Source organism: Myxine glutinosa, chromosome 8 (genome assembly GCF_964187855.1).
Source record: "Myxine glutinosa chromosome 8, kmMyxGlut1.1, whole genome shotgun sequence".
Lineage (NCBI taxonomy): Eukaryota > Metazoa > Chordata > Myxini > Myxiniformes > Myxinidae > Myxine > Myxine glutinosa.
The window spans coordinates 71,017,145-71,044,307 of NC_136268.1; the positions used below are offsets into that span (position 1 = coordinate 71,017,145).

General features: G+C 45.3%; 1 protein-coding gene across 1 annotated transcript in view; it reads right to left on the reverse strand.

Annotated features, from left to right (window-relative positions):
- Positions 1-27,163, reverse strand: part of LOC137433134 (laminin subunit alpha-2) — a 469,485-nt gene that overhangs the window by 59,301 nt on the left and 383,021 nt on the right. Inside the window, exons 39-48 of the mRNA XM_078783389.1 lie at positions 18,680-18,796; positions 17,229-17,392; positions 16,960-17,098; positions 12,056-12,164; positions 11,832-11,948; positions 9,119-9,301; positions 4,524-4,678; positions 2,909-3,052; positions 2,492-2,625; positions 2,258-2,408 (exon numbers count right to left, since the gene is read on the reverse strand). Coding sequence (XP_078639515.1) covers positions 2,258-2,408; positions 2,492-2,625; positions 2,909-3,052; positions 4,524-4,678; positions 9,119-9,301; positions 11,832-11,948; positions 12,056-12,164; positions 16,960-17,098; positions 17,229-17,392; positions 18,680-18,796 — 1,413 coding nt within the window. The remainder of the gene's footprint in view (positions 1-2,257; positions 2,409-2,491; positions 2,626-2,908; positions 3,053-4,523; positions 4,679-9,118; positions 9,302-11,831; positions 11,949-12,055; positions 12,165-16,959; positions 17,099-17,228; positions 17,393-18,679; positions 18,797-27,163) is intronic.

The window sequence follows — 27,163 nt, forward strand, 5'->3', positions numbered from 1 at the left end:
CCTTTGACCTATATAGTCAAAAAACATTGGCAGCCTCACCTTTGCCCTTCGTAATCATCTGGTAAAGTTTGACGAAGATAGCTGAAAGTTTTCGCGAGTTATCAAACTCACAGACAAACAAACGAGACAGACTGACCTTTGAGGAAAACTTCAATTTTCGTCATAATAAGATATTGTCGATCACAGGAGATATTTACCTGTAGTTGATTAATACCCTATCAATGTGACTACGCAAGCTTTCCATTACCTTGGGGAGAGGACAGCACCCTAGCTTTTGTGTGGGACGCTCCTCTAGCATCAAATTAGTGGATAATTTTGGCCAATTCAGGCAATATTCTATCAGAGAAAGAGTAGGCCATCCTACCTCCAGTCGATACATCATTATAGGTAGGCTTGGCAGAATTCGATTTTTATCTGTAAGTGCCGATACACGTCGATTTCGGATCATACTCACAGACCAAGGAAAAAAAAAATCAATCAAACATTAATAGGTGAATTGTATAGAAAAGAGGAAATAAAAAAATTGATGGCTAAAAATTTATGAGATCCATCTGTGTAAAAAAAATGCGATGAGTGAAGCAGGTATTTACACCTGTGTGAAAACAGCCGGCTTTGGGGTGGAGCATTCAGTGTACAGTGTGTGCATGGGATTAAAGGTGAGAAACATCATGTGCAGTTACAGTACGTTTTTCGTTGGTCATTAAACGGCACTGTAATATTACCAGATGTATCACCCACTGAAATAATTACCTAACACTGAAAACTTTTAGTCGATTAAAATCTAAATAAATGCTGGAAAATAAACATTTACTCATGAAAATTGTGAAAAACTAAAAAAATCAAATTCCGACAGGCTTAACTGTGGGTAATATTAATCATATTAACTAGCGTGACTCGGTGTGCTCCGCGCGCCTCACCACATGTCGTTTCAGAGGGATAGGCATCTTTGACCATTTCAGTGTCTTCTGGGTCTTTTGGGTTTTCATGGTGTTTTGGGTCTTCAGGTTATTTTGGATCCTCTGGGCCTTTAAGGGTATTTCAGATCTTTGGGGTGTTTTGGGTCTTTGGGGTCTTCAGGGGCTTTTGGGTCTTTTGTTTCCTCTTGGTCTTTAAGAGTCTTTGGGGTATTTTGGTTATTCGGGGTTATATAAGGGTATTTTGGGTCTAAAGGGTTTTTAAGGTGTTTTGGGTCTTCGGGGTCTTTTGGGTCTTCAGGGTCTTTTGGGTCTTCAGGGTCTTTTGGGTCTTTGGGGTGTTTTGGGTCTTCAGGATATTTTGGGTCTTCGGGGTGTTTTTGGTCTTTAGGGTCTTTGGGGTCTTCGGGATATTTTGGGTCTTTGGGGTCTTTTGGGTCTTCATTGTCTTTTGGGTCTTCAGGCTCTTTTGGGTCTTCAGGGGCTTTTGGGTTTAAGTGTATTTTGGTTCCTCTGGGTCTTTAAGGGTCTTTGGGGTCTTTTTGGTCTACAGGGTGTTTTGGGTCTTTTGGGTCTTCGGTGCCATTTGGGCAAAGGATGCGCTTCGGACTTGGGGTTGGATGGGGAGGGGGGTGGGGGAGGTATGGTTGAGGACTTGAGTATGGGAGGCTGAGGACTTAGAGATGGGGAAAGGGGAGTTGAGGACTTGGGGTTGGGTGAAGGGGAAGGAGCTAGGATTGGGGGCTTGAAGTCACATTTTGCATGACGTGGAATTTTCTGCAGGTCCTTGTTAATTATAATTATATTTGTGTAAATATTTTAAAAAACTTATATTAATAATTATAGTTGTATAAATACATAATAATTGTAGTTGTAATTATAGTTGTATAAATACATAATAATTGTAGTTGTAATTATAGTTGTATAAATATGTTGAAGACTTTGAAATTCACAGCTTCGTAAATTACATGGATTGAATAAGCAAATGTGAAGGTATTTAATATTTAGGATGAATCAATAACATTTCACATCAAACAGGAGTTTAGTGAGAACACATTAATGGACTGTAAGATCGACTACCTAACTGAAACCAGGTGATTGGTTGGTGTTATAGTCTACGTGATCCATGTGATGAACTGCATATTGGCAGCATGTTCTGTGCTTGTGATGATAATGATACTCTGACCTAAATTGAAGGTTTTAAATGATGTCTTAACCAATTAAAGAGAAGAATGAGCCTTTTAAAATTAAACCAAGGCCTAATCAAGCCTCTCTGATGAACATGTTACAAAGTACAACTTGCGGAATGAGTCGATTTCGAAATTGTAGAGAAACATGCATACCTTTGCAGTCTCCTTCATTCCACCAACAAATAATGGGGCTTTATTGTCCACATCGAGGATAGTGTAGCCCTTTGGGGCCTGTCCCACTTCCCTTATGGGAGTGGGGCCGCCCTCGCTCGGACGGATGATCAGCGAGCCATTCCGGCCTGACCTGCAAAATCACGGGATGCCATCAATCACTGGTACATTCATTTGATTTTGTGTACATCAGGGTAGGACAGTTGTGCGACTCACCTCTCGGCTTCAATGCGGTACCATTTTCCGGTATTGATCTCGAAGGATGGGTACTCAACCCTGCCCACGCCTGATCCGACATCCCACTGAAACAACACCTTGCCTTTGCGCATCTCAATAGCCAGGAAGTCAGACTAGTGGGTGCACAATACACAAGGCATGCTCTCATCAATATTTATAGCAAAAACTCCACTAGTGTTCTAATATATCAGTCTAGTTCACAATCTTTTGGTATATAGGCTGGTTGCTATAGTTACCAATAATTTGCTCAAACTGACCCATTGTCGTTGAAGCAATAACAATGACATTATTCCAATTACCACTGTACGGTCTTCAATATTTGAAAAAGTATATGATGGGGCCTGGAACTTCATGTTGATCAATCTTTTCAAGGCCTGTTGCCCTACTGTTCTGTACCGTGTCAGCACTGGGTAGGTAGAAGAGCAGATTGTCGGCGACAGTTGTACGGACGTTGAGTGTCACCATGTTGTAGGTTCCTTTTTTGATGTTTGCATGGTAGGTGCGGACACATCCACTGCCTGACTGCACAGACACCTTGATCTGCACGGCGACACAGCACATGGCTAAGAATACCACCAAAAAACAGTGCAGTGTACACATCCCAATGATAACGGCAATGAAAGTGAAAAAACAGCAGTATTCATTTTTCATTTGTTAATTAAGACATTTATTTCATTCGCTGTATTGAACACTAAGCCTGGTGTTGGTTTAGCGGTTAGGGTGCCGGCTTGGGATCCTAGGATCCTGGGTTAGAATCCCGATCGATTGCTGAATTAACGCCAGGGGGGTTGACTCAGCCTGTCATCCTTCCGAGGTCGGCAAATTGAGTACCAGTTCACTGGTAATTCCCTGTGTGTCGCAAGAGGCGACTAACAGGGTTGGCGGCAGGAAGGGCATCCGGCCATAAAACATTGCTTCAAAAAGGGGACCACGGTGCATGAAAAAGGCAAACCCCTGCTCTGTGGGGAAAAATGGCCTCTAAAGGTGGTCGTCACTGTATTGAACACTATTTTGAGGTCCAGTTTTGTCCTAATCCTGCAAATGCTAGGTCCCAGAAGGCTGTTGAAGGGTTACGCTTCAGAATGTACTCCCTCAGGCTAGCTTTTTGGGGACTCCAATCTGCGTTGTTCCATGATGCTGTAACGCCGGGTTAAAATCCCAAGTACAAGTGTGATGGTCAAATCATCATAGTACGATGTAAATTTACAACAACGTCTTGTATTCTCCTTTTCCTGCATGTAACTTGTGTACAAGCTCCCTGACATGACAAAGCGCATACGAAGCGAAAAGCGGGGTTAAGCAATAGGTTTATGGCCGCCTGTCTGTCTGTCTTATCAGTTTATGATCGTCAATTTATGATTGAAGAACAGCTTATTTCAATTGATTGTAATATTTTGAACACAAATCCAACATGAATAGGAAGACAAGTCTTTCTTTTTCATGTACTTTGTCTCTTAATTCATCTTGAGCGCACATGTGCAGAGAGTAGTGAGATAATACATTTATTCTCTCTCTGCCTGCTGGGCAATCAAACAAAATTTAAAATAGTTCCAAACAGGAAACTTTCTGTTTATAAGGACATCATAAAGGACACAAACAACCGGCACAAATAACTATTGTAATGTGTTAGATCGGGTGATGTAGTAGACATTGCCGAAAATGGTGGTAAATTCCGCAATTAATTTATTTATACGACTTTTACAATCTTTATTTTATTTAAATTGATTATATACTTGAAGACTGTAGTACACAAATCACCTGTCGTAAGACTTCCAAGACCCTTCAGTTTTGCAGTGCTTCAATTTAAATAAAGGATCAATGGGGTGGTGTATAACGGTGATATTCAGGACTGCTGCTGGACTACTTCAATAGCACTAAACTTCCAGATTTTTCTTCTTTTAACCATTGTTAAAAAAATTATTGATCGAAATTGAAGTAGCACTGCGCATGGTATCATGTTCTATGAACACTCTAATTGTATTTTTTTTTTTTTTTAATATGTAGAACTCACCGAGGCAGCTTGCTTGCGTGCTTGCTTGATGAGATCTCTGAGCTGTGAGATATTCCTGTTGAGATTTGATTCCAGTTTTTTGATCGGTTTCAGCTTTTCCAACAGCCGGTTGACTTCATCATCCACTTGGTGTACCTTGTCTCTGGCCTCTGCAACTAGAACATGCATAAAACGGTGTCAGGAAGTATATATACCTCGTACACAAAATTACACTAAAATAACTCCTAACTTTTTTTTTTTTTTTTTTTGGTATCTAACCTCAGATCGAGGCTCGTGTAAGAGCTAACATTGATCACAAAAAGAGAAACTGACACATAAAACATAAAACATATGATAAAGGGAGCGGGAGAACAAGATGGAGAGCATGAATATCGGGACTTTGGACACTGTCGGATTTTTGTACTTTATTTTGGCAGAATATTGCCATGTTTCTATGATTTTGTTAATATCGATCTGGTACACATTCATTATGTCATCCTTATAACCGTGCATTGTGTCATGAGAAAATTGCGACGTTAAATTTAACCAGGTTTTGATTGCAAGCTGCTGACATGACCGGATAAAATGACAAGATTGTGTCAAAGTGTTATTGTTGAATAAAGTACTGTAGTGGGTTTTACTTTAATCTGCATCAGTGAAACTTGAGATGCAGGAAGTAGCAAAATAAATCACAGGCCCAAAATGAGTCAGCTATAAGGTGTATTACAAATGGTTAAGATTGGTACACATGCAGGTTGTGGAGGTTGATCAGAAAAGCAGAAGCATGAAAGAGTAGATATAGTGAGTCATTTCCATGGGGGGGGGGGGGGGGGGGGGTGAAAGAGAAGAGGAAGGAGCTAATGGAGATTAGTATCCAGCTTATATTTGAGGAGGGAAACGCGGGGTAGTTTTCTGGTAGGACATGTTACCCAGGAAGCTGTGGGTAGACAAAGGGAAGAGAGGCCCAACGTGAAAAGATAGAAATCAGAATCAAAGAACTTGCCTCTGGTTGGTGAAAAGCAGACTCTGGGACAATAAAACAAAAAGCTTTGGAACTGATGTCCTCAGAGGAGAAAGACTGGAACCAGCTGTACGAGCCCACAATTGAAATTCATACAACATGGTACATACAACATGGTACAGCTTTGTACAGTGTTGGCAGCTCCTCCTGGCTGAGAATGTATTTTGCTCTGTGGAGAATCTCAAGGTGTTTGGAAATAGATATTTTCCACTCAGCCCTAAGATGCCAGCTTGGAGATATTGTCCACTCAGCCCTTAGATGCCAGCTTGGAGATATTGTCCAGTCAGCCCTTAGATGCCAGCTTGGAGATATTGTCCACTCAGGCCTTAGATGCCAGCTTGGAGATATTGTCCACTCAGCCCTTAGATGCCAGCTTGGAGATATTGTCCACTCAGCCCTTAGATGCCAGCTTGGAGATATTGTCCAGTCAGCCCCTAAGATGCCAGCTTGGAGATATTGTCCACTCAGCCCTTAGATGCCAGCTTGGAGATATTGTCCACTCAGCCCTTAGATGCCAGCTTGGAGATATTGTCCACTCAGCCCTTAGATGCCAGCTTGGAGATATTGTCCACTCAGCCCTTAGATGCCAGCTTGGAGATATTGTCCACTCAGCCCTTAGATGCCAGCTTGGAGATATTGTCCACTCAGCCCTTAAATGCCAGCTTGGAGATATTGTCCACTCAGCCCTTAGATGCCAGCTTGGAGATATTGTCCACTCAGCCCTTAGATGCCAGCTCGGGGATATTGTCCACTCAGCCCTTAGATGCCAGCTTGGAGATATTGTCCACTCAGCCCTTGGAGATATTGTCCACTCAGGCCTTAGATGCCAGCTTGGAGATATTGTCCACTCAGGCCTTAGATGCCAGCTTGGAGATATTGTCCACTCAGGCCATAGATGCCAGCTTGGGGATATTGTCCACTCCGGCCTTAGGTGCCAGCTTGGAGATATTGTCCACTCAGGTTGTGACAGATAATGAGGTAAAATTCCAGATATTTAAAATTGGATGTTCAACAGCAAATCCTGCTTCCAGTAGACGCTGAACTGTTAAGTTTACGAGATACCCCATGGTATATAGTTTGTAAAGGCGAGGTATATCAATACACTTCACAGAGCATTGCAGTGCCCATGGCAAGTCCTGATTGTTGCTGGTTGAGAAACAACCTTGGACAGATCACCATTCAGTTGAAGGGTGCTACAGGTTGGGGCTCCCTGTTGGGGAATTTCAACAGGGTGGCGGTGGCTACTCTTATGAAAGACACCATGAGATCCTCAACACATATCAAAGACTGCTCATAGACAGGACACACAACTTAACATCCCTTGGACTGAAGGCACATTCACTGATCCATATGCATGGAATACTGCCTCCCCCACCACGTCACCCCCTTTATTTTTGCCACTCACACTCTTTGTGTGTGGCGTTTGTCTCCCTGTTCTCCTTTGATCCAATGATAGTCTCAAAACCTGCTGTCATCGGTAGTTTAGTTCCTCCATGAGGCTGGAGTTGTTTAAACACAAATAAAACACAGCTGTAGCTGAGTCCATGTGATTATCACTTCGCCATCACAGACAGGTCGGTGATCTCTCTGTCTTCTTCCACTTCCTTTCTGGCATTGCAGCATCTGCTCTTTCCGTGCGTTGTCCCATCTCCAGGTTTCTGCTGGGCTCACATGGTCTACCATCAACCCCCTTCTGGTGAAACGACCTATATCCAGGATCATTGCTCACCTCCACTCAATTGTTCCTCTTTTTCCTACATGTGGAAGTCTTCCCTCCAGTTCTTCAAGCCATCTGTTCACCACAATCTCAGATCATCCCCAATCCAAAACCATGATCTTTTCTACCCTTGTTAACTCCACGCAAATCCCTTCTTCCAATTTTCCAGTTTTCCCTCCTTGGAGTTTCCTTCAGTGCCCATTTTGTCCACCCCATGCATGCGTGTTTTGCGTCCTGTCAGTGTCTGTTATTTCCTGATCCATTCAGTGTACTAGCTCTTCCTCGAGCCTCGACTATGTATACAACAAAGAAAAACCAGACATGGCAGCTCAAAGGCCTCTGAGCTATCCTGCGAGCCCCATTTATATTTGCAGAAGTGATGAATACAATTTTTAGATCATAATGTAATTTTTGTAAGCACTTTATTAATGTATGCTTATCTTACTATAATTCACTAAATGTCTGTCTGTCTGTCTGTCCGTTCGAAGGTACTGTAAAAACAGCTGAACCGATCGCAAAGATATTTTGGGTGGGTAATCCTGGGATCCCCAGGAGTAAAATAGGCGTTTATTGTTTTCCCAATTTCAGCTTTAGTCTCCAGCATTCTCAGGTTTGGACTCCCGCATAACATTCGCGTTTGCATGACGTTCATTGTGACGTCTTCTTACGTCGAGCAACGGTACCCGCCCTGTGGGCGGGGCTTCAATTGGGAGGCCCAAATTAAAAGGCCAAATATCGGAAATTGAAGGCTTTTTTTCTTTTAAACGATTTATATAAACATCCGTTAAATCTCGATCGGTGCAGTCGTTTGTGCGGCACCCGGGAAAATAACGTCATGCGGGAGCAAGTATCAGCAGGATGTGGCAGTGGGGGAGTCCACGTTTGCACCGATCGCTGCACCGTGTGCCGCACAAACGACTGCACCGATCGCTGCACGGCTGCATCGATCGGATGTGGCATGAAGGAGGATCTGCACTTCGGCATGAAGGAGGATCAGATCTAACAGTTCGCTGTCTCCATCGATCTTGCCAAGGCCGTAACACCTGTCGGCTCAAAATCCTTTTAACTGTTGATTTGGTACAGTTACACGTATCGGGAATTTGGTACACGTATCGGGAGTACATACGACATAGCGATTGTGAACACGATTATCGATCACGATTCACGATCACGATCATCACGATCATAGTGTATCGATCACGATTTGAAACACGATGGAATAATATTTACCGATATGAACAGTGATGTGGCTTTTATTGAAATTCTAAAGATACTGTTTAGATTTTGATGATTTGTGTGTGATATGATTCAACGGATGTTTATATGAATCGTTTAAAATAAAAAAGCCTTCAATTTCTGATATTTTGCCATCACCATATGCACATTCGCCACGGACCCACGATCGATGCTTCTCTACGTGAATGTACCGTTTGTTTGCGAACATGTACGTTTTTCATGGAAGTCCTTCACGAACTTGCTGTCCATGTCTGACGTGCGACTGAAGGTGCGACAGGAATGTGGAATTTATTGGTTTCATGCTTTAGCATTCACCGTATCTGCATTGCCTGTTTGCTTCTGGACTCACACCCGTGCGTAGCACGGGTATTTCTCTAGTTATCACGAATGAACAGAAAATACATTTTCAGCCACTCTACCTACAAGTAGTTTTGTGATCCTATATACAACACTTTAAGGAAAACAATGTTATTCAAATTCGCCAAAAACTTGGCTCTTCCATCTTGATCCTAATTTCTGCAGAAGCATTTACTAAGCATGAATGAATGCAATGCTCCAGAAGGAAAACATTCAGCTGAGGTGCATATGATATCAAAGCGGATCCTGATTGTATTAGTATGACCATTTTTATAAACAACTCACCATCTTTTCCTGCATCATTAATTGCATCATTAGCTTTCCTGGTGTCCTCGCTCAGCTTATTGTAGCTGTGCTGCAGACCAGCCAGATCCTGGTTCAAGTCCTTGGTCTGCTCCAGAAGGCCAGAGGCTGTATTGCTCGCCACCGCTGCACTTTGCTTTGCTTCTTCGATCTTTGCACCAGTGTCTGTTGGTCACATTTGCTTTTACAGCTCTGATATGAATCCAGTCAAACAACTTAATACATCACGTTGAAGGACATGAAGGATCAATTGAATGTGAACAAAGGGAGGCAAATCCATAGCAAAAGCAGAAAGTGAGGTAAGTAACATTCAGATAATTTCATCATGGCATGCATGTTGATTCCATCAATTCAATTGCAGATCAGATTAGGAACCATGCTCTATACAGAGCATCAGTGCTGCTGAAGCAATTTCTGCTACAATCCTGGTCGGGTCACCATTCCTAAGGTTACAATCCTGGTCAGGTCATCAATCCTAGGGTTACAATCCTGGTCAGGTCACCAATCCTAGGGTTACAATCCTGGTCAGGTCACCATTCCTAGGGTTACAATCCTGGTCAGGTCATCAATCCTAGGGTTACAATCCTGGTCAGGTCATCAATCCTAGGGTTACAATCCTGGTCAGGTCACCAATCCTAGGGTTACAATCCTGGTCAGGTCACCATTCCTAGGGTTACAATCCTGGTCAGGTCATCAATCCTAGGGTTACAATCCTGGTCAGGTCATCAATCCTAGGGTTACAATCCTGGTCAGGTCACCAATCCTAGGGTTACAATCCTGGTCAGGTCACCAATCCTAAGGTTACAATCCTGGTCGGATCACCAATCCTAGGGTTACAATCCTGGTCAGGTCACCAATCCTAGGGTTACAATCCTGGTCAGGTCACCAATCCTAAGGTTACAATCCTGGTCGGATCACCAATCCTAGGGTTACAATCCTGGTCAGGTCACCAATCCTAGGGTTACAATCCTGGTCAGGTCACCAATCCTAGGGTTACAATCCTGGTCGGATCACCATTCCTAGGGTTACAATCCTGGTCAGGTCATCAATCCTAGGGTTACAATCCTGGTCAGGTCATCAATCCTAGGGTTACAATCCTGGTCAGGTCACCAATCCTAAGGTTACAATCCTGGTCGGATCACCAATCCTAGGGTTACAATCCTGGTCAGGTCACCAATCCTAGGGTTACAATCCTGGTCAGGTCACCAATCCTAGGGTTACAATCCTGGTCGGATCACCAATCCTAGGGTTACAATCCTAGTCGGGTCACCAATCCTAGGGTTACAATCCTGGTCGGGTCGCCAATCCTATGGTTACAATCCTGGTCGGGTCACCAATCCTAGGGTTACAATCCTAGTCGGGTCACCAATCCTAGGGTTACAATCCTAGTCGGGTCACCAATCCTAGGGTTACAATCCTAGTCGGGTCACCAATCCTAGGGTTACAATCCTAGTCGGGTCACCAATCCTGGTCGGGTCACCAATCCTAGGGTTACAATCCTAGTCGGGTCACCAATCCTAGGGTTACAATCCTAGTCGGGTCACCAATCCTATGGTTACAATCCTGGTCGGGTCGCCAATCCTATGGTTACAATCCTGGTCGGATCACCAATCCTAGGGTTACAATCCTAATCGGGTCACCAATCCTAGGGTTACAATCCTGGTCGGGTCGCCAATCCTAGGGTTACAATCCTGGTCAGGTCACCATTCCTAGGGTTACAATCCTGGTCGGGTCACCATTCCTAGGGTTACAATCCTGGTCAGGTCACCAATCCTAGGGTTACAATCCTGGTCAGGTCACCATTCCTAGGGTTACAATCCTAGTCGGGTCACCAATCCTAGGGTTACAATCCTGGTCAGGTCACCAATCCTAGGGTTACAATCCTAGTCGGGTCACCAATCCTAGGGTTACAATCCAGGTCGGTCGACATTCCCAACTAATGCTGGCAGATGGGACTCCCAGTTTAACTTCCATCCGAGGGATTTCACACATTGCGTGTGAATCACTGGGATGACAGCTTATCGTTGGACCAAGATTTAAAAACGGGCTAGTCAATAGACAGCTTCGAGGTGAGTGTGCATACCTCTAGGTCTAGACCAGGTGTTCCCAAACCTTTTTGTCTATGACCCAAAATTTGAAATCACATTCACCTCGTGTCCCCGTGACCCACATGGTACCGGTACCTACTTGCTGAAACTACCTAATTTTACCTTCGATAAAATGCTTCGACGTGAATAACCTTCCTCAAGAACCGGGATTTTGAGGAGTTTTTTTTCAAGTTCGGGTTGTAACCCTGAGTTTTGGAAACCCCTGGTCAAGACCATCCTGCTATCCCAATTACATTACTGTTAAGTATATCTCTAGCAATTAAAACTAAATTTTCTTTATACCGTAGTTGGAAGAAATATTTCAAAAATGGAAGTAAGAACGATGTAAACAGGTAAGAATAGATTTGGTCAAAATTTGGCATTACAACTATACAATACATCCAATGAATTGATCATGCAAAGCAAAAGCAAAGCAAAGGAGGCACACACAAAAAAAGAATTATAGGCAATCTTAAAGAAACTCGTAAAATCAAATATGATATGGATATTTCAGAAAACGCGGCAACCGTACTCTTCCTTTTGAATGGCCAACTCAAAGGATGACAAGCGATGAGATAATTATGCATGCCAAAACAGGAAGTTCTCACCACTTGGAATCATCTTCAGCATTGCCAGCACGTTATCAAGGTTCCTGCTGAGATCCTTGTGCTTGTTTTTCCCTTGGGTCACATTTTCCTGGAGATCCCCAATCTGATCCTGCAGTCCTGAAATAAAGGGTAAACCTGATGAGCCTGGAGAAATTTCAGTGCATTTTTACACTTTGGATCATAAAATCTGAGGCAAAAAGGAAGAAATGATTTTAACGCCTTACTTCCAACCTGATCGCCCATGTTTTTCGCTTCGGTTATCTGGTTGAAGCTCATTTGTAGAGACTTCTTTGCTGCTTGCTTAAGAGTCTCATCAGGCCTAATTCCGAGAGCCTGTTAGCACAGAGAGCACATGTGGCCACAAGATGATACAACATGGTAATGTAATAGTTTATCACTCACTAATGATTACTTATCATCAATGATAGGAGCAGCAAACAATGTGATGACTCCACTTATCCACTTGTGAGGATGTTTCAAGAAAAGCTGCTATTAATAATTCTTTAAAAAGAACACAGGATATATATTGTTACATGGAAGAGCAAGTGGGATGGGATCCATAGTTCGAATGTGCTAAGAATAGCATGGTCCATGTGCTCAAGTAGATTAGATTTATGCTTGAAACAGGGATCTGCCAGAGGTAAGTTGAACTGTAAAATGTGCACCAGGAAAGAGGTGATTGTTACCCATAAGAAGTTTAGGGTAAGGATGTATTCTTTTAGACCTTCTATACTGGCGAGGCCAGGTGGGGGACTTATGGCATGTGGTACAAATGGTAATCCACAGCCCTGTCTGGCTGTTTAACCCAGATAACTGCAGGCTATGGTGGGGGCAGTGACATGTGGAGCCCAGGATGGCCTGGAAAGCAGCACTGTCCACTTGCAGTAGGTGGCCAATGAGAGCGAACCATGCATGAAGGCGGTCCCAAAGGTAACAAGCGTTACGCCTAGGTCCCCCGTCGGTGAAGTGATCTGAGTTGACAAAGTGGAAGACGCAAGGCGGCCATCTTGGATTTTGACGTGGCGACCCAATTTTCAATAGCGTTCTCCCTTATGCGTAGATAATAATAATAATAATAATAATAATTCATTTATTTTGTATAGCGCTTTTCCAGAAGCCCAAAGGCGCTTTGACAGAGTGGAAAACATAATGCATAACAATACATGAAAACAACAATTGCAAAAAGACAAGAATCAAGAAAACAAACAGCAGCGATATACGGCATATATATATAAGACAAGAATCAAAAAGACAAGACAAGAATCAATAGGGAAATATTTAAAGCAAAAGGAGGGAGAAGGAGAAGAGATAGTCAGGGGTTAAATGCTGTGGGTTGAATGTTGAATGCAGCGTTGAACAGGTGGGTCTTTAGTGATGTTTTGAATGTGGTGAGTGAGGAGGAGTCTCTGATGGTGTGAGGTAGTGAGTTCCAGAGGGTGGGAGCAGCGATGGAGAAGGCCCTGTCCCCCCAGGATCTGAATTTGGTCCGGATGGAGGGGGTCAGGAGGTTGGTACCAGCAGAGCGGAGGTTGCGGGTGGGAGTGTGTCTGGAGAGGAGGTCAGCCAGGTAGGATGGGGCCAGGTTATGGAGGGCTTTGTATGTCAAGAGGAGGATTTTGTACTGGATTCTCTGGGGGATGGGGAGCCAGTGAAGCTTGTAAAGGACGGGGGTGATGTGGTCACGGGTCCGGGAATGAGTGAGTAGACGGGCAGCGGAGTTCTGAATGTATTGGAGTTTATTGGTGATTTTTGAGGGTGAACCATAGAGGAGGCTATTGCAGTAGTCCAGACGGGAGGTGATGAAGGCGTGGATGAGGGTTTCTGCAGCCGTGGAGGAGAGGGATGAGCGGAGACGGGCAATGTTTTTCAGGTGAAGTGAAGATACACCCACATACACCCACACACCCACACACCAGGTGAAGATACACCCACACACCAGATTAGAAGTTGGTACTTCGCTTATTTTGCAAGATATTCCGCTCACAAGGTTCAGACATACATGGCGTCAGACATACATGGCGGCGGCCATCTTGGATTTTGACGTGGCGACCCAATTTTCAATAGCGTTCTTCCTTATGCCTAGATACACCCACACACCAGATGAAACGTTGGTACTTCACTTATTTTTCAAGATATTCCGCTCACAAGGTTCAGACATAAATGGCGGCGGCCATCTTGGATTTTGACGTGGCGACCCAATTTTCAATAGCGTTCTTCCTTATGCCTAGATACACCCACACACCAGATTAGAAGTTGGTACTTCGCTTATTTTGCAAGATATTCCGCTCACAAGGTTCAGACACACATGGCGTCAGACATACATGGCGGCGGCCATCTTGGATTTTGACGTGGGTTGCACCCACACACCAAATTAGAATTCGGTCCTTCGCTTATGCACGCCCGCACGCATGGACGCACGGACGGACAGACGGACAGACGGACGGAGGGGAAAACCATAGTCCCCCTTTCGCTCCGCGGTGCGACGGGGGACAAAAAAAACCGCATACATGCATACATGTGCAGGAGAGATTGTCGTTCGAGAGCAGAGAACAATCACAGCTTCTTCCGGATCAGGAGACATATCATCTCTTTCTGCTTCGTTGCTCTCCACAGATGGACTAATGAGAAACTATGGACATCATCTCCTGGCCTCATCTCAATGACATCCTCTCACCTTCATCATGCCTGCCATCACCACCACCATCCTGCATGACACCATCATGGTGAACCAAGGCCAGCGTGCCTGCCTCAAGTCCTTGTCTGTATTTTGGCGCCATTAGCAAGGTTTAATTTGCCTGTATTATAAGTTAGTTTGTTTTCTTCTTCATGTATTAATTTGTCTGTCGACACAAATTTGTTCCGTTAATTTATACAGGAGTGTCTTGTCTGTCCTCATCCCCTATATTCATATTAATAAATCATTATTCTTTGTAAGAGCGTCTTCCTGCCTTATTCCTTTGTGGATGTTCAGACCCAATGCCAAATTTGGTTTATATTTGAGCTACCCTTGGGGGGGAGTAATAGCATTTAATGAACGCTGTGTAGATTCTGAGATTGTTTGGTCATTCACGAGGGTCAAAGACCCTCGGCTTGCTAGTCGACGTGACAATATCTTCTTTATTTGCCAGATTTGACACCCAAACTTTACCTGCTGTCCAACTCTTCGAAACAAATGTGTTGTGGCTGTCATTGTAGCTGTTTTTTCTGGTAAGGGTATACAAAGTTGATGTTCGTGGGGGAGCGCGGACATAGAATGGATCAACATGTAACAGAACAAAAGCAACAGTAGAAGGAGAGGGGGAAACACACCAACAGCAGGGCTGAGGGACAAAATACAGGGGGACTAGGACAAATAAGGAATGTGGGGAATAATGAGAGGTAGAGGGTGACACAAGGGGTGGACAAGGTGGATACAGAAGCAAACTTTCAGGAAGGAAAAAACTGGTAATTTAGAAAGAGGTGGGCTTGTGGAGGGTTAATGTGGGTCTTAAAGATCATGGTTTTGGATGGTGGATGTCGACCCGTCGACAGGCCATTTGAGATGGTGGTGAACAGCTGTCTTGAAAACGTGCAGGGAAGACATGAGGGAAAACTTTTGGTTCAATTGATTGGATTTGCCTGTTTAGAATTCCCATTCTGAATCTGTAGCTCAATGCTGGTAAACTCGGGTTGCAATTATATTATTATTTTACAGAGATCAAGGCTCATGCAAGAGTTGATGACAGAGTGGTGACTCCTTCAATAATGGAGCAGTGGGGAATCTGCAGAAAAGGGAAGGAAATTGGGTAAATAATGAACAGACAAGTAACCTAAGGAGGGAGAGACAGACGCGACAAGGGAAACAGGGAATAAGTTAAGAAATGACGTGAGCAGACAATTAATTAAAGCTGACAAACAGGGTGAAATCGAAAAAAAGTAAGGGATGTCGGGAAATAGCTGTGTCTCAACATTTTAAAGTAGTGGAGGAAAAGCCATGACTGACGAGACTCGGGTAGGCGATTCCACAGTCAGGAGAAGAGGGAGATTAAAGAGTGAGCAAATATCCATGATTTTAAGAGGGCAATGAGGTATGGATTGTGAGCTCAGATATTGTGACATGATGGGGTGCGAGTGGGACGAATGGTTGAGAGGGCATATCTAAAGCAACACAAGATATGAGGCAGTGGAAAACTTCTGGGCCATCAACTCGTCTATGGTGTAAGAGGTACAGGCCCTGCAAACTCAGCCTCATGCAAGTGATGCCTATCCATTTGCAGGAGTGCAACAGAGATCTGGTAGCTCCAGTTCAGGGAGGAGATGCATACTTCGGTAGCACTATGGATGAAGGTTTTGTCTCTTCTTCAGAGCTGAGGGTGGCCAATGAATGACTTAGCTCTGTGGAGAGCAACAGAGATCTGGTAGCTCCAGTTCATGGCACATTAATGTTTGTTTGTCAAGGAAACTCCAAAGACAGCATTTCATCCAGAGTTTGTTTGCAGAGGTAAGTTGGAGGCTAAACCATGTGGTCTTTATGCAGATACAGGGTGATTGTGTGGGATTTGGAGGCACTGAATGAAACGTTTCAGGTGATTGACCAGTTTCTTATTTTCATCAGATCAATAGAAAAGGATGCAGCTTCTGCCAGCTTGCAATTGTTATGTGGGGAAGTTCCCGCACAGAGTGGAGTCATCTACAAAATGGGATAGTGGGTTTTCCAAAAGGGCCAATAAATAATTAATACAATCAAGGAACAAGATAACTCCTAAGACACTAAAACTTTAAGGACACTAATCTCTCATGTTAGAGTAGGAGCTTACATACTCATTGCTCATAAGTATGAATAAAATCCACCAGATAGTAAAGGAGAGGAGCCCAGACACTACTGATAAAAGTTTACTAACGAAGGCTGGTTTCCAGATGGTGTAGTCAAAGAATGTTCATCAAAAGTCCAGTGACACAGCAATCTTAGCAAAAGTAGCACATTCCCGGGGAGAAATGACCAGGACAGAAGCCAAATTGATGATCTGATTTGAAAAAAATAAAACTTAACATCTCGCCATAACCAATGAATCTGTAGGCAGAGCTGTGAGCCAGGGTATGATTGCTGCATGGTTATCCAAAACAATTTTAGCACTATTCGAAATGCTACCTGCTGTTCAGCATCACTTGCGATGGCTTCTGCTTCTCCCGCCAACCTTTCAGCTTGCTCAATGTTGTCACGGATACTTGTGTATGCTGTGACTGCAGCTGTGGCATTGAAGGAGACATTCTTGGCTTCTGCCAGTATTCTGAAAAGTGGAACACAAAATAAAATGATTTAGAATGACACTGTGAGTTTTTAAAATACTTTTTTTTTTTTTTTAAAGAAAAAAAATCATTACATCCTGATTGTAATATAGGCAATGATCATGGACTCACCCTGCCAAATTCTGCGAGGCATCATTCAGATCTTCAGCATGGCCCTCGGCTTCAGTCACTCGCCCGGCAAGGTCTTTGCTCTGAAGATCATGCGCCAAGCCTTCGACATGGCTCTGTAAGCGGCGAGCAGCTGTCTCCAGTTCTCCTTGTTGTTGCTCCAGGTCCTGCAAGTGCCAATTGTATTCGGAATAATTCAGCTCTCAAATACCTACATCTGCTGACTCTCCTCAATGAATCACTCATGTAGCACATCCATCGAGTCATAACCTTGTTCAAATGATAAAGTGATGACATTCAGGTTAATATCCAAATTGCATCAAGATGTAAATCCTGAGAGAGAAGTATAAGGAAAAAGTCATTGCAGCAGGTTTGTGGAAGTCAAGTTAAGATTTAAAAAAAAATAGGGGGAATACCCCTGGGCGCTCACCTGGTAGAACTAAGAAGTATACTACACTGGCTAAAGATATTTTAAACAGTATCATGGTATTTTAAACCAATCTCAATGGTTGCTAGGAGGCAGGGCAGCATTTAGAATCATACTAACTTAATCATAAGACTTTAAACAAACAAAAATATACACCTAATTTGGGGTGCAACGTGCCTGCCTCAAGGGCCCCCTCCCCGCTCCCCACCCCCTACACACCTTACACACCTTACACACCGATTTTTCTAATGGCATGAACAAATATTGGTACATCACGGGTGTGATCAAGTTTCAAGTCAAGTGATCAAGTTTGATCAAAACCGTGTGTGTAGTTTCAGAGAAGACAGCATATACCTATTTTAGGGGGTCAAATCCCCGCACACCCTCTTAAACCCCGATTCTTTAATACCGTGATCAAACTTTGGTACACCACGGGTGGTGAAGGTTGTGGTCAAGTTTCATCAAATTCGTGTGTGTAGTTTCAGAGAAGAAAGCATTTTTTTAAATGCCATGAACAAACGTTGGTAACATACCTATTTAACATACCTATTTAACATACCTATCAAACGTTCCATACCTATTTTTAGGGGAGGGTGGGGGGTGGAGGGAGGGGGTCAAACATTGACCCACTTTGACCCCTGGTAAACACCGACTTTTTAATGCCGTGAACAAACTTTCCTTTTAGCCAAGTTTGGTCACAATCCCATCAGCAGTTTCAGAGAATTTGCAAGTGTTTACGGACTGACAGACTGACCGAGGCACGACACGCCATCCCATAATCTACGCTCCAGGTGAGCTAAAAATCATCAATGGTATAAAATCGTTACTGCACGATACTTTTAAAACTAGTCAAAAATCATTGCTTTACACCGACAATGGCATCCAATATCTGAGGTCAAATGCACAACCATTGGCAATGAGTCAATTGTGTCTCCTCTGCTGTGAAAGGAGCAGGTGAAAAGTTTGAAAGTGTGAGCCATATTGGAAAAAAAATGTGTAATTTGATTGTAGAGCTGAGGGTACATGCCTCAAGGCCGTCGTGACTTTCATCCACATTGTTTTCTGCTGCAGCAATAATCTCCTCTCCACCCTCCAGTAGGGAGGTTGTGTTGTCATCGGCTTCCTGCAACTCCTTCTTCTTGGTCTAGACAAGCAAAAAAAATTGGAACACAAAGGGGAGAACGGAAGGAACAGACTTGAAGCAAAACCTTTTATGCCAAATGGAGACTCTTCTCTGTATTCAAGAAAGAAACAAACACTATAAATCGTCGGCGATGAGTGATGTTTTCACACATTCGTCACGACTCGTATAACAACTGAATGGGCAAGAAAAATTGTAAAAGAGATTTACATACACACAACACAATAGCTCAAACAATCAAAGTCTGCATTCGGAATTTCAGGCATTTACATAAACAGTCTATCATATTGGTGTAGCCTCGTGGTATAAGGTTTCCAAATAGCACTTGTTCAATTTCCATTTGTACATGACAAGGACTCAGCTAGAAGTGATGACCAAAAGGAAGAGGTGACGGGGGAGATGGGTGGGAAAGTGGCGATGGGATATTGGATGTCAGTGGCCCCAGTGCTATTAAGGTGGACGCTCTGGAAAGGTCCAAGGTTAATTAACAAGCTCTTTTTAACATTATGTGTGAATTTCTCTTGCCGCATGTGCTTTCATATCCTTATGACTCTGCTTTTCATATCATCTACTATAATGTAATGTATAGTATATTCAAGCCTTTCTGAGCTTTGGTGACTGATTAAAAGGAAGTATATTGTCAAAGCAGCCATGCGATGCTTATGACACTTGGTGTTATGTTAGATATACACCCGAAGATATATAAAAATATACACCATATAAAACACAATGTGTGTGTGTTTGTGTGTCTGTCCACCTTCATAAGGGTAGGTTTTAAAGTCTTTGAGTAGTTCTTTAGGTGGGATTTTAGTGCGGATGTTTAATGGGCAATCTTTGAACACAACTGTGTGCCCACCAGTTAAAAGACCTAAAAGACTCTGAGGACCCAAAATACTCAAGGACGCAGACCCAATATGGGTCCAAAAACACCCAAAGACCCAAAATACCCTGTAGACTGTTAATGACACAAAAGTCCATGAAGACTCCAAGGACTCTGAAGATCCAAAATACCCTGAAGACCCAAAAGACCAAAAAGACCCTGAAGATCCAATGGACCCCAAACACCCAAAATAACTTCAAGACCCAAAACAACCTGAAGACCCAAATACCCTGAAGACTGTTAAAGACCCAAAAGACCATGGAGACCCAAAATACCCTAAAGACCCAAAATACCCCGACGACTCCAAATACCCAAAAGACTGAAAAGAGCCTGAAGACCCAATGGACCCCAGAGACCCAAAATATCCCAAAGACCCAAAAATACCCTGAAGACCCCACAGACCCAAATGACCCAGAGGACACAAAATACCGCAAAGACCCAAAATATCCCAAAGACCCATATGACCAAAAAGACCCAATGGACCCCAAACAACCAAAATATCCTGAAGACCCAAAATATCCTGAAGACCTAAAAGACCCCAAGGATCCAAAAGACCCAAACAACCCCGAGGACCCAAATGACCCAGAGGATGTATAAAATACCTCAAGGACACAGAAGACCCAAAGGACTCAGAAGACCCAAAATACCCCAAAGACCCTGAATACCCAATTGGACCCAAACACCCAAAATACCCTGAAGACCCAATGGACCCCAAAGACCCCAAATACCCAAAAGACCCCGAGGATCCAAAATACCCTGAGGATCCAAAAGACCCAAACAACCCCCAGGACCCAAATGACCCAGAGGACATAAAATACTCCAAGGACCCAGAAGACCCCAAGGACTCCGAAGACACAAAATACCCTGAATACCCAATTGGTCCCAAACACCCAAAATACCCTGAAGACCCAAAAGACCCCAAGGATCCAAAACACCCAGAGGATCCAAAAGACCCAATTAACCCCGAGGACCCTAACGACCCAGAGGATTCAAAAGACCAAGGACGCAGACGAACCGCAAGGACTCTGAAGACCTAAAAGACCCAAAAGACTAAAAAGACCCAAAATACTGAAAAGACCCAATGGACCCCAAAGACCTAAAATATCCCAAAGACGCAAAAGATCCCGAAGATCCAAAAGACCCTGAAGACCCAAAAGCCCCCGAAGATACAAAAGACACAGAGGACACAAAAGACCCAGAAGACACCAAAGGACTCTGAAGACCCCAAAATACCCCAAAGACCATTAAATACCCTGAAGACCCAAAATACCCTGAAGACCCCACGGACCCAAATGACCCAGAGGACACAAAAGACCCCAAGGACACAAAAGACCCCAAGGATTCCCAAGACCCAAAAGAAGAGTAGTTATGCCTCTTACATTGGAATCGTCTACGGTGGCTTGCAAACTGAGCCTCATGGTCAGTGTACAGAAGCGGTATTTTTGTAATCACAATAAATGAAAGGCACAGGGAGGTTAAATTTGCTGCACGTGATATGTAATGCGTGCAGAGTAAAATGAGTGTTCATTTACTTCTGTAGGATGTCTAATAAATAAAAATGATATAAGCACCGCTGACATAAGGCCCAGACTTCAGACTTTGGCTTGCTCACGCGGCTGTACCGTCAAAAACTGTCCCAACCCGTCATTTTTGACGGGCTTTATACTAGTATATATATATATATTGTTGCGGATATGAGATTGGCCTCCATCCATATCCGCTTGTAAATATTCCCCTATTTCCCCAATACTTCCCAACTATCCCCAATCCCCCATTCCCTAGTCCCATTTTCTGTAAACAACACTCTGTAGCCCCGATCTTCCCCTATTTCCCCCATTAAATGTCGCATCCAGGTTCACCGCATCTCACGTAGACAACTATAGGACATCTTGCTAGTTATTCTTAGTCTATGTCAGTTAAGGACTCGTTTCCATTAATTCTGACTCTTCGTTGCACCAGAATGTGATTGTATGGCACCGTTAGAAAGTTTAGGACCTCCCAATACCTCCCCGCAGCTCTTCCTCATGGTACAACAACAACAACAATAACAGCGGCGGCGGCGCGGGGAGTGTGCGTCCTCACTCCGGCTTGGTTAGCCGCCATTGAACATGTGCTCCGACGGGGTTACCACGCAGGGGCTCGCTGTCAGCTCCTCGTCAAGGGCGGAGCCCGGTAACCCCCCGCACCCAATAGAAGCGGTGGACCGATTCCATCTGGGGCGGAGCTAACGAGCCGAGGGCGTGTCACTCCCCGCTGAGCGTGCGCAGAAAGAGGGAGGTGACGTCAGATGCGCCCTCAGCTTGGAAAGAGAAGACGCCACCTCGAAGCGCTGAAATACCTCCCCGCATCTCTGGACCGGACCGCGTTGGATTCTGCCCCTGAGCCAAGGTGCACCTTGAGCTATCGACTGCCTGTCCTTCCCTGCCATCAATCCCCGTGTAAGTCAGTCTTGTCCCGTTTGTCTGTGGTCTGTCGGGGATAAGATAAGACTGTGTCTAAGTGCCCATCTTGCTGTGCTTTACCTCTTACCGTGTAATCTACCCGTTTCTGCATCACCAATTATATCCTCCTCCGGAGGTCTTGAGAACTGTACCCCTTGTGTCGTTGCATTAATCCCAGCCGTTGTGTCCTTTCCTTCATTGATTTAGCATAGCGCGATTTGGCCAACGTTCGAGTGGAATCGGGCGGGATAGGGTTCTAATCGGGGAGTACCTGTGCGGACGCGGTAATACCAAACCGCTCGGTAAACTAACATCTAAAACCGCGTCTGTAACAATTGGTTGTCAGGAGTTGGATTCGGACCTGGGACTAAATTTGTTAGGCCCAAATTTTGGAACACCAATTGTACTATTAGAGTAACAATTGGTGTCGGGGAGTGAGATCGGACCCGAAGCGCGCTTCACGCGCTCGAAATTATTAACGGCGAAATTTGATTGTGTTTTACAAAAATAAAAACCCGAATTTTGAAAGTCGCGCTATGGCAGATCAAGACGGCTGGGTTCCGGTAGAGGAGAGTGAGGCAGGTTCGATCCAGGACCAAATAGAGGGACAAGAGGAGAGCGAAGCAGTGAGGGTGGCAGGTTCGCAAAATAGCGTCGTCGCGCACGAGGTTACGGGCGCGCAAAATGGCGCCTCGCACATGGCCACGGCGACCGCGCCCGCGACTGTAGTAGCGCCACCGGTGGATTTGAACCTTTTTTTAATGCAAATGAAGGCCCTTATGGACAAGAATAGCGAAGAAATGGAAAGCAGAATGATGGGGGTAATGGGGAACCGGATGGATGCTCAGAGTGAGCAAATGAGGGCTGATAGTGAGCGATTGGGGGGCAGAATGGGGGGCAAAATGGGAGAAATGGGGGAACGGTTAGAACAAAGGATGGGGGCCCAGATCGGAGGGTTAGGGAGTAGAATAGAGGGATTAGACAATAGATTAGGGGAAATACAGGAGGGGTTAATGGGGGTAGAAAACAGAATGGCCGTTCAGGAGAATCAAATGGAAGGGATGAAAAAGGGGTTAGAGGGGTTAGAAAACAGTATGGAAGGCAAATTGAGGGACATGAGGGACCAAGCGGAAAGGGAAGTTAAACAAATGGGGCAGCAGATAGAGGGGGTCAGAATGGGGGAAGAAACCAAACTGGATGCTCACAGGGAGGAAATGGAGCAGATGAGGGTGGCATCTGGGCAGGAGATGCAAGTGATGGGAGAAGAGATCAGAAGAGGTGTGAGTGAGGAGGTCGGAGGAGTGCACGAGGAGGTGAGGCACTGTAAGGAGCGCATGGAGAAGGAGGTGAGAAAGGGGACTGTAAAATTGCAAGGTGGTATAGAGGAGTTGACGCTGGGAGTAGAACAACTGACAGTGGGACAAAAGGAGTTGGGGGACCAGGTAAAGAAGAACACAGCGGTAATAGAGGGTTTAAAATCGACACAGAAGGAGATGAAAAAGGACGTAGGGGTAATTAAAAAAGAGTGTCAGACGGTACATGAGGACCTGACGAGGAAAATGGACAAGGTGGTAGAGGTGATGGAGGTTAAAGAGCGGGAGGTGCGGGAGCACATAGAAAAAAATAAAGTGGAGTTAGAGGAAGAACTTAAAGGGGCGCACGAGGAAATAAAAGAGGTGAAGCAGAAATTAGAAGAAGTGGAAGAAGGGGTGAGCGAAATTAAGAAGCGACGGAGAGAGGATAAGAAAGAGATAAAGGAGGAAGTAAAAGAATTGGTCCAAAGTCTGTGTTCGGATCGTGATGATGTGCTCATTAACCGGATGAGGGATTCGCAGGTGATGGAGGAGAAGCGAAGAGGAAGAGGACCCGGTGTAAGTGGTGACCAATATGGTCGTGCGTATGATGCGCCAGGTGATTTAATGAGCTTGGGGGTCGAGATGGACCCGGGTGTTCGTGAGAGGCCGTTGGTGAAGTGTGTGACAGGTCTGGTGTGCGAAAAAGGAGGTGTGCGAGAAAGTCCGACTCTGGGGTGTGTGAGGAAAAAGTGCGTGCCAAGGAGTGAGGGTGCTGTCGAGAGTGAGTCGGTCGTAGCGCGTGTGCGAGGGAGCACATGGAAGCGCGGTGTGGTAAGTGTTACGGAGGAAGTGACGGGAGAGTGTGCGCAAGAGTGTGCGCGAGAAAGGTGTGTAACGGACAGGTGCATGGGGAAAGAGTGCGCTGTCAAGAGTGAAGGAGAATGCACGCCTGTGGTGAGAGTTACAGAGGGTGTAACGAAAGAGTGTGCGCAAGAGGATGCGCGAGAAAGGTGTGTAACGGACAGGTGCATGAGGAAAGAGTGCGCTGTCGGGAGTAAGGGTGAGTGCGTTGTCAAGAGTGGTGGTGAGAGTAGTGAGAGTGACAAGGAGCGTGAGTTGGTTGTGACAGGTGAGAAAGGATGCACACCTGGAATGGTAGAGCGTGTGTGGGAATGCACGCTGGAATTGGTAGTGAGGCACGTGGTTGGGTGTGTGAGTGAGGGCACACCTGTGATTGTCACAGAGGAGGTGACCGAGGAAGGGGCGCGAAGAGGTGTGTTGGTGAGGTGTGCGACCAACGAATGTGTGCCAAAGTGTTCGGTGGTCAGGTGTGTGACCAAGGCTGTGAGTGGAATGAGTGTACCTGGGTGTGTTAGAGAAGGTACGACGAGGAGCATGGAAACGGCTGGATGTATGAGCAAGAAAGGGGTAGCGTATGCGTGTAAGCATGCAGGTGAAGCATCGACGGTAACCGGGTTAGCGGTTAGAGCGACTTATAGCCGAATCGGGCCCTCGGTGCGTGCCGGGCTTCGCGTGCCGCGAGAACCAGCGGGGATCCGAGCCACGGCGGGTTCGAAAGGACCGCCGTACGCGATCCACGCTGGGCCTCGCTTGGAACGGCCGCGTCCGTGCTCAACTAGGCGGAGCGGGCAGCTCGATAGGAAGGGTCGTCATGGCGACCACTTTTTGTTGAGACGTGCCGGCAGGTCGAGATCGGGACATTGGATGGCTCCACGCCGAGGTGGTGCGTGGGATCTCGGCCCGGGTAAGCCCCCGTCCCTGCCCCGAATGCGGGACGTATCCAGCCGCTGGCACAAAACAACCCGCATTCATTGCTCGGCTGTACGAAGCCGAGCTTTAGAAGGGAATTGGCGCACCGAGAGGATCTAATAAGTAGACGGGTGATGAGGTTAGTGTTTTGGACCCAAAATTAGAAAAAAAAACAAAATTTGATGATTGGCAAAGGATTGGCAGTAGTGATTGGCAGATGATGAGTAGTGATTGGCAAATTTTTGATTTGTTGAAATTTGATGTGCGAAATTGGTAGTGGGAGATGCCCGATGTGGTGGGATGGCAACTCTGTCATCCCTCACAAAATGGGGCAAATGCGCGATAGTTTATGGGGTTTATGGCAGTGAAAACTAGCCCGGGTGGGTTAGGATATTGTTAGGGATCTAGCGAAGATGACATTAGGTGACGTTAAGGTTAGTTAGTGACAAGGATACCTGTAGTGGGGACGCAGGTAGATTAGTGTGGATTATAATGACGAGGGAGCGCAATAGTTTAAAGGGATGACTGGGAAGCGCAAGTTTCAGAGGGGAGTAGTTAGCTGAGATGATGCCGTGTGGTTGAGAATTGAACAGGTGTGATTGCACAGGTGTGCAACTGAACAGGTGTGTGGAGCAGTGTGTGGAGTAGTGAGTGTGTGGATCAGCGCGAATGTGCTTGGGGAGAGAAGGGTGCAGGCGGCACCAAGTATGAGAGCACAGGTGTGCAAGTACAGGTGTGTGGAGTACATGGAGTAAGTGGTACGGAGTGGTGTGCATGGTGCGAAGGTGTGGATGGGGGAAGAGTGGACCCCTTTCACGAGTACCCGGGGCGGGTAGTGTAAGTGTTAGGTAGAGGGTATAGGTAAATTGTGGTTGGATATTGGCATTTGTGGTGCGGTTGCAGAATGGTATTGTGGATGGGTGCATTAGTGTTGTGGAAATGGCTGGGCGTGTAGCCTGTTAGTGTGTGTAGTTGGTTTGGGCACTCCACCACTGTGAGGATGTCGGCCAGGTGAGGCTGCAGGTGGGCTCTGGGAGCCGTTAGTGTCAGTGGGTGGCTGAGGATCCCGGGTGTGGATCGGGCAGCCCGTGCCAGAGAGGGCACTGAGGGGGTGAGAGTGCGAGAGGGCCTTCCCCAGTTAGTTAGGTTAGGGTGAGGAGCTAGGTAAGCTCGGGTGGCAACTGCAGTGGTGGAGGTGTGCAGGTGGGTAGACCTGCTGGGAGAGCTACACGTCACAGCCCAGAAATTGTGCGAGGGCACCGGGAGATGAATCGGGGGAGTGAGACCCCAAATTGAGAGGCACCACAGATTGGTCAATGGGAATTGGTTTTTAGAACCCATAGTGTAAGTGGGCCAATGGTTTGGCAGGAGAAAGACCCCGGGTAATGTAAAGTTGTTAAAGTCATTTAGGAAATAGTTAGGATTGATGAACCTGTCGTACCATACGCAGCCACTTACCTGTAGTGATGATGACTCCACACCTGTGTTTCCTTGTTTTGAGTTGCAGGAAGTGAGAATTGCTGTTTGGATTTGTGAGACGCATCACGACGTGGATGAGACATTGGGGTGATTCCATCTCTCCCTCCCTAGGAGGGACTGATGATGAATTGGTGATGGCAAATTTTGATGTTGAGTTGGAGATGGCAAATTTTGATGGGAGTTGGAAATGGCAAATTTGATTGGTTAGGAGGGAGAGAAGACGAATTTGGTTTATGGGAGGAACGGGGAAGACAGTAGGGACGTTTGTTGATGTGTAAAGTAGATGTTTATGGGTAGTGTTGTGTTTTGTGGATACAGTAAGGGGTAAGGGAGGGGCAATGTAGGTTACCTGGTGGGGGAGGGGGGGGGCGTACGGTAGGAACGTACCTGTCTCACCTGGTTCCCATGTGCCCCCAGTGTGCATCACCTTGTATTGCGTGCACTTTTGCGCCCTTACCACCTTACTCACTTGTCTTCTTCTTTTGTCTCCCACCTCCGAGGATCT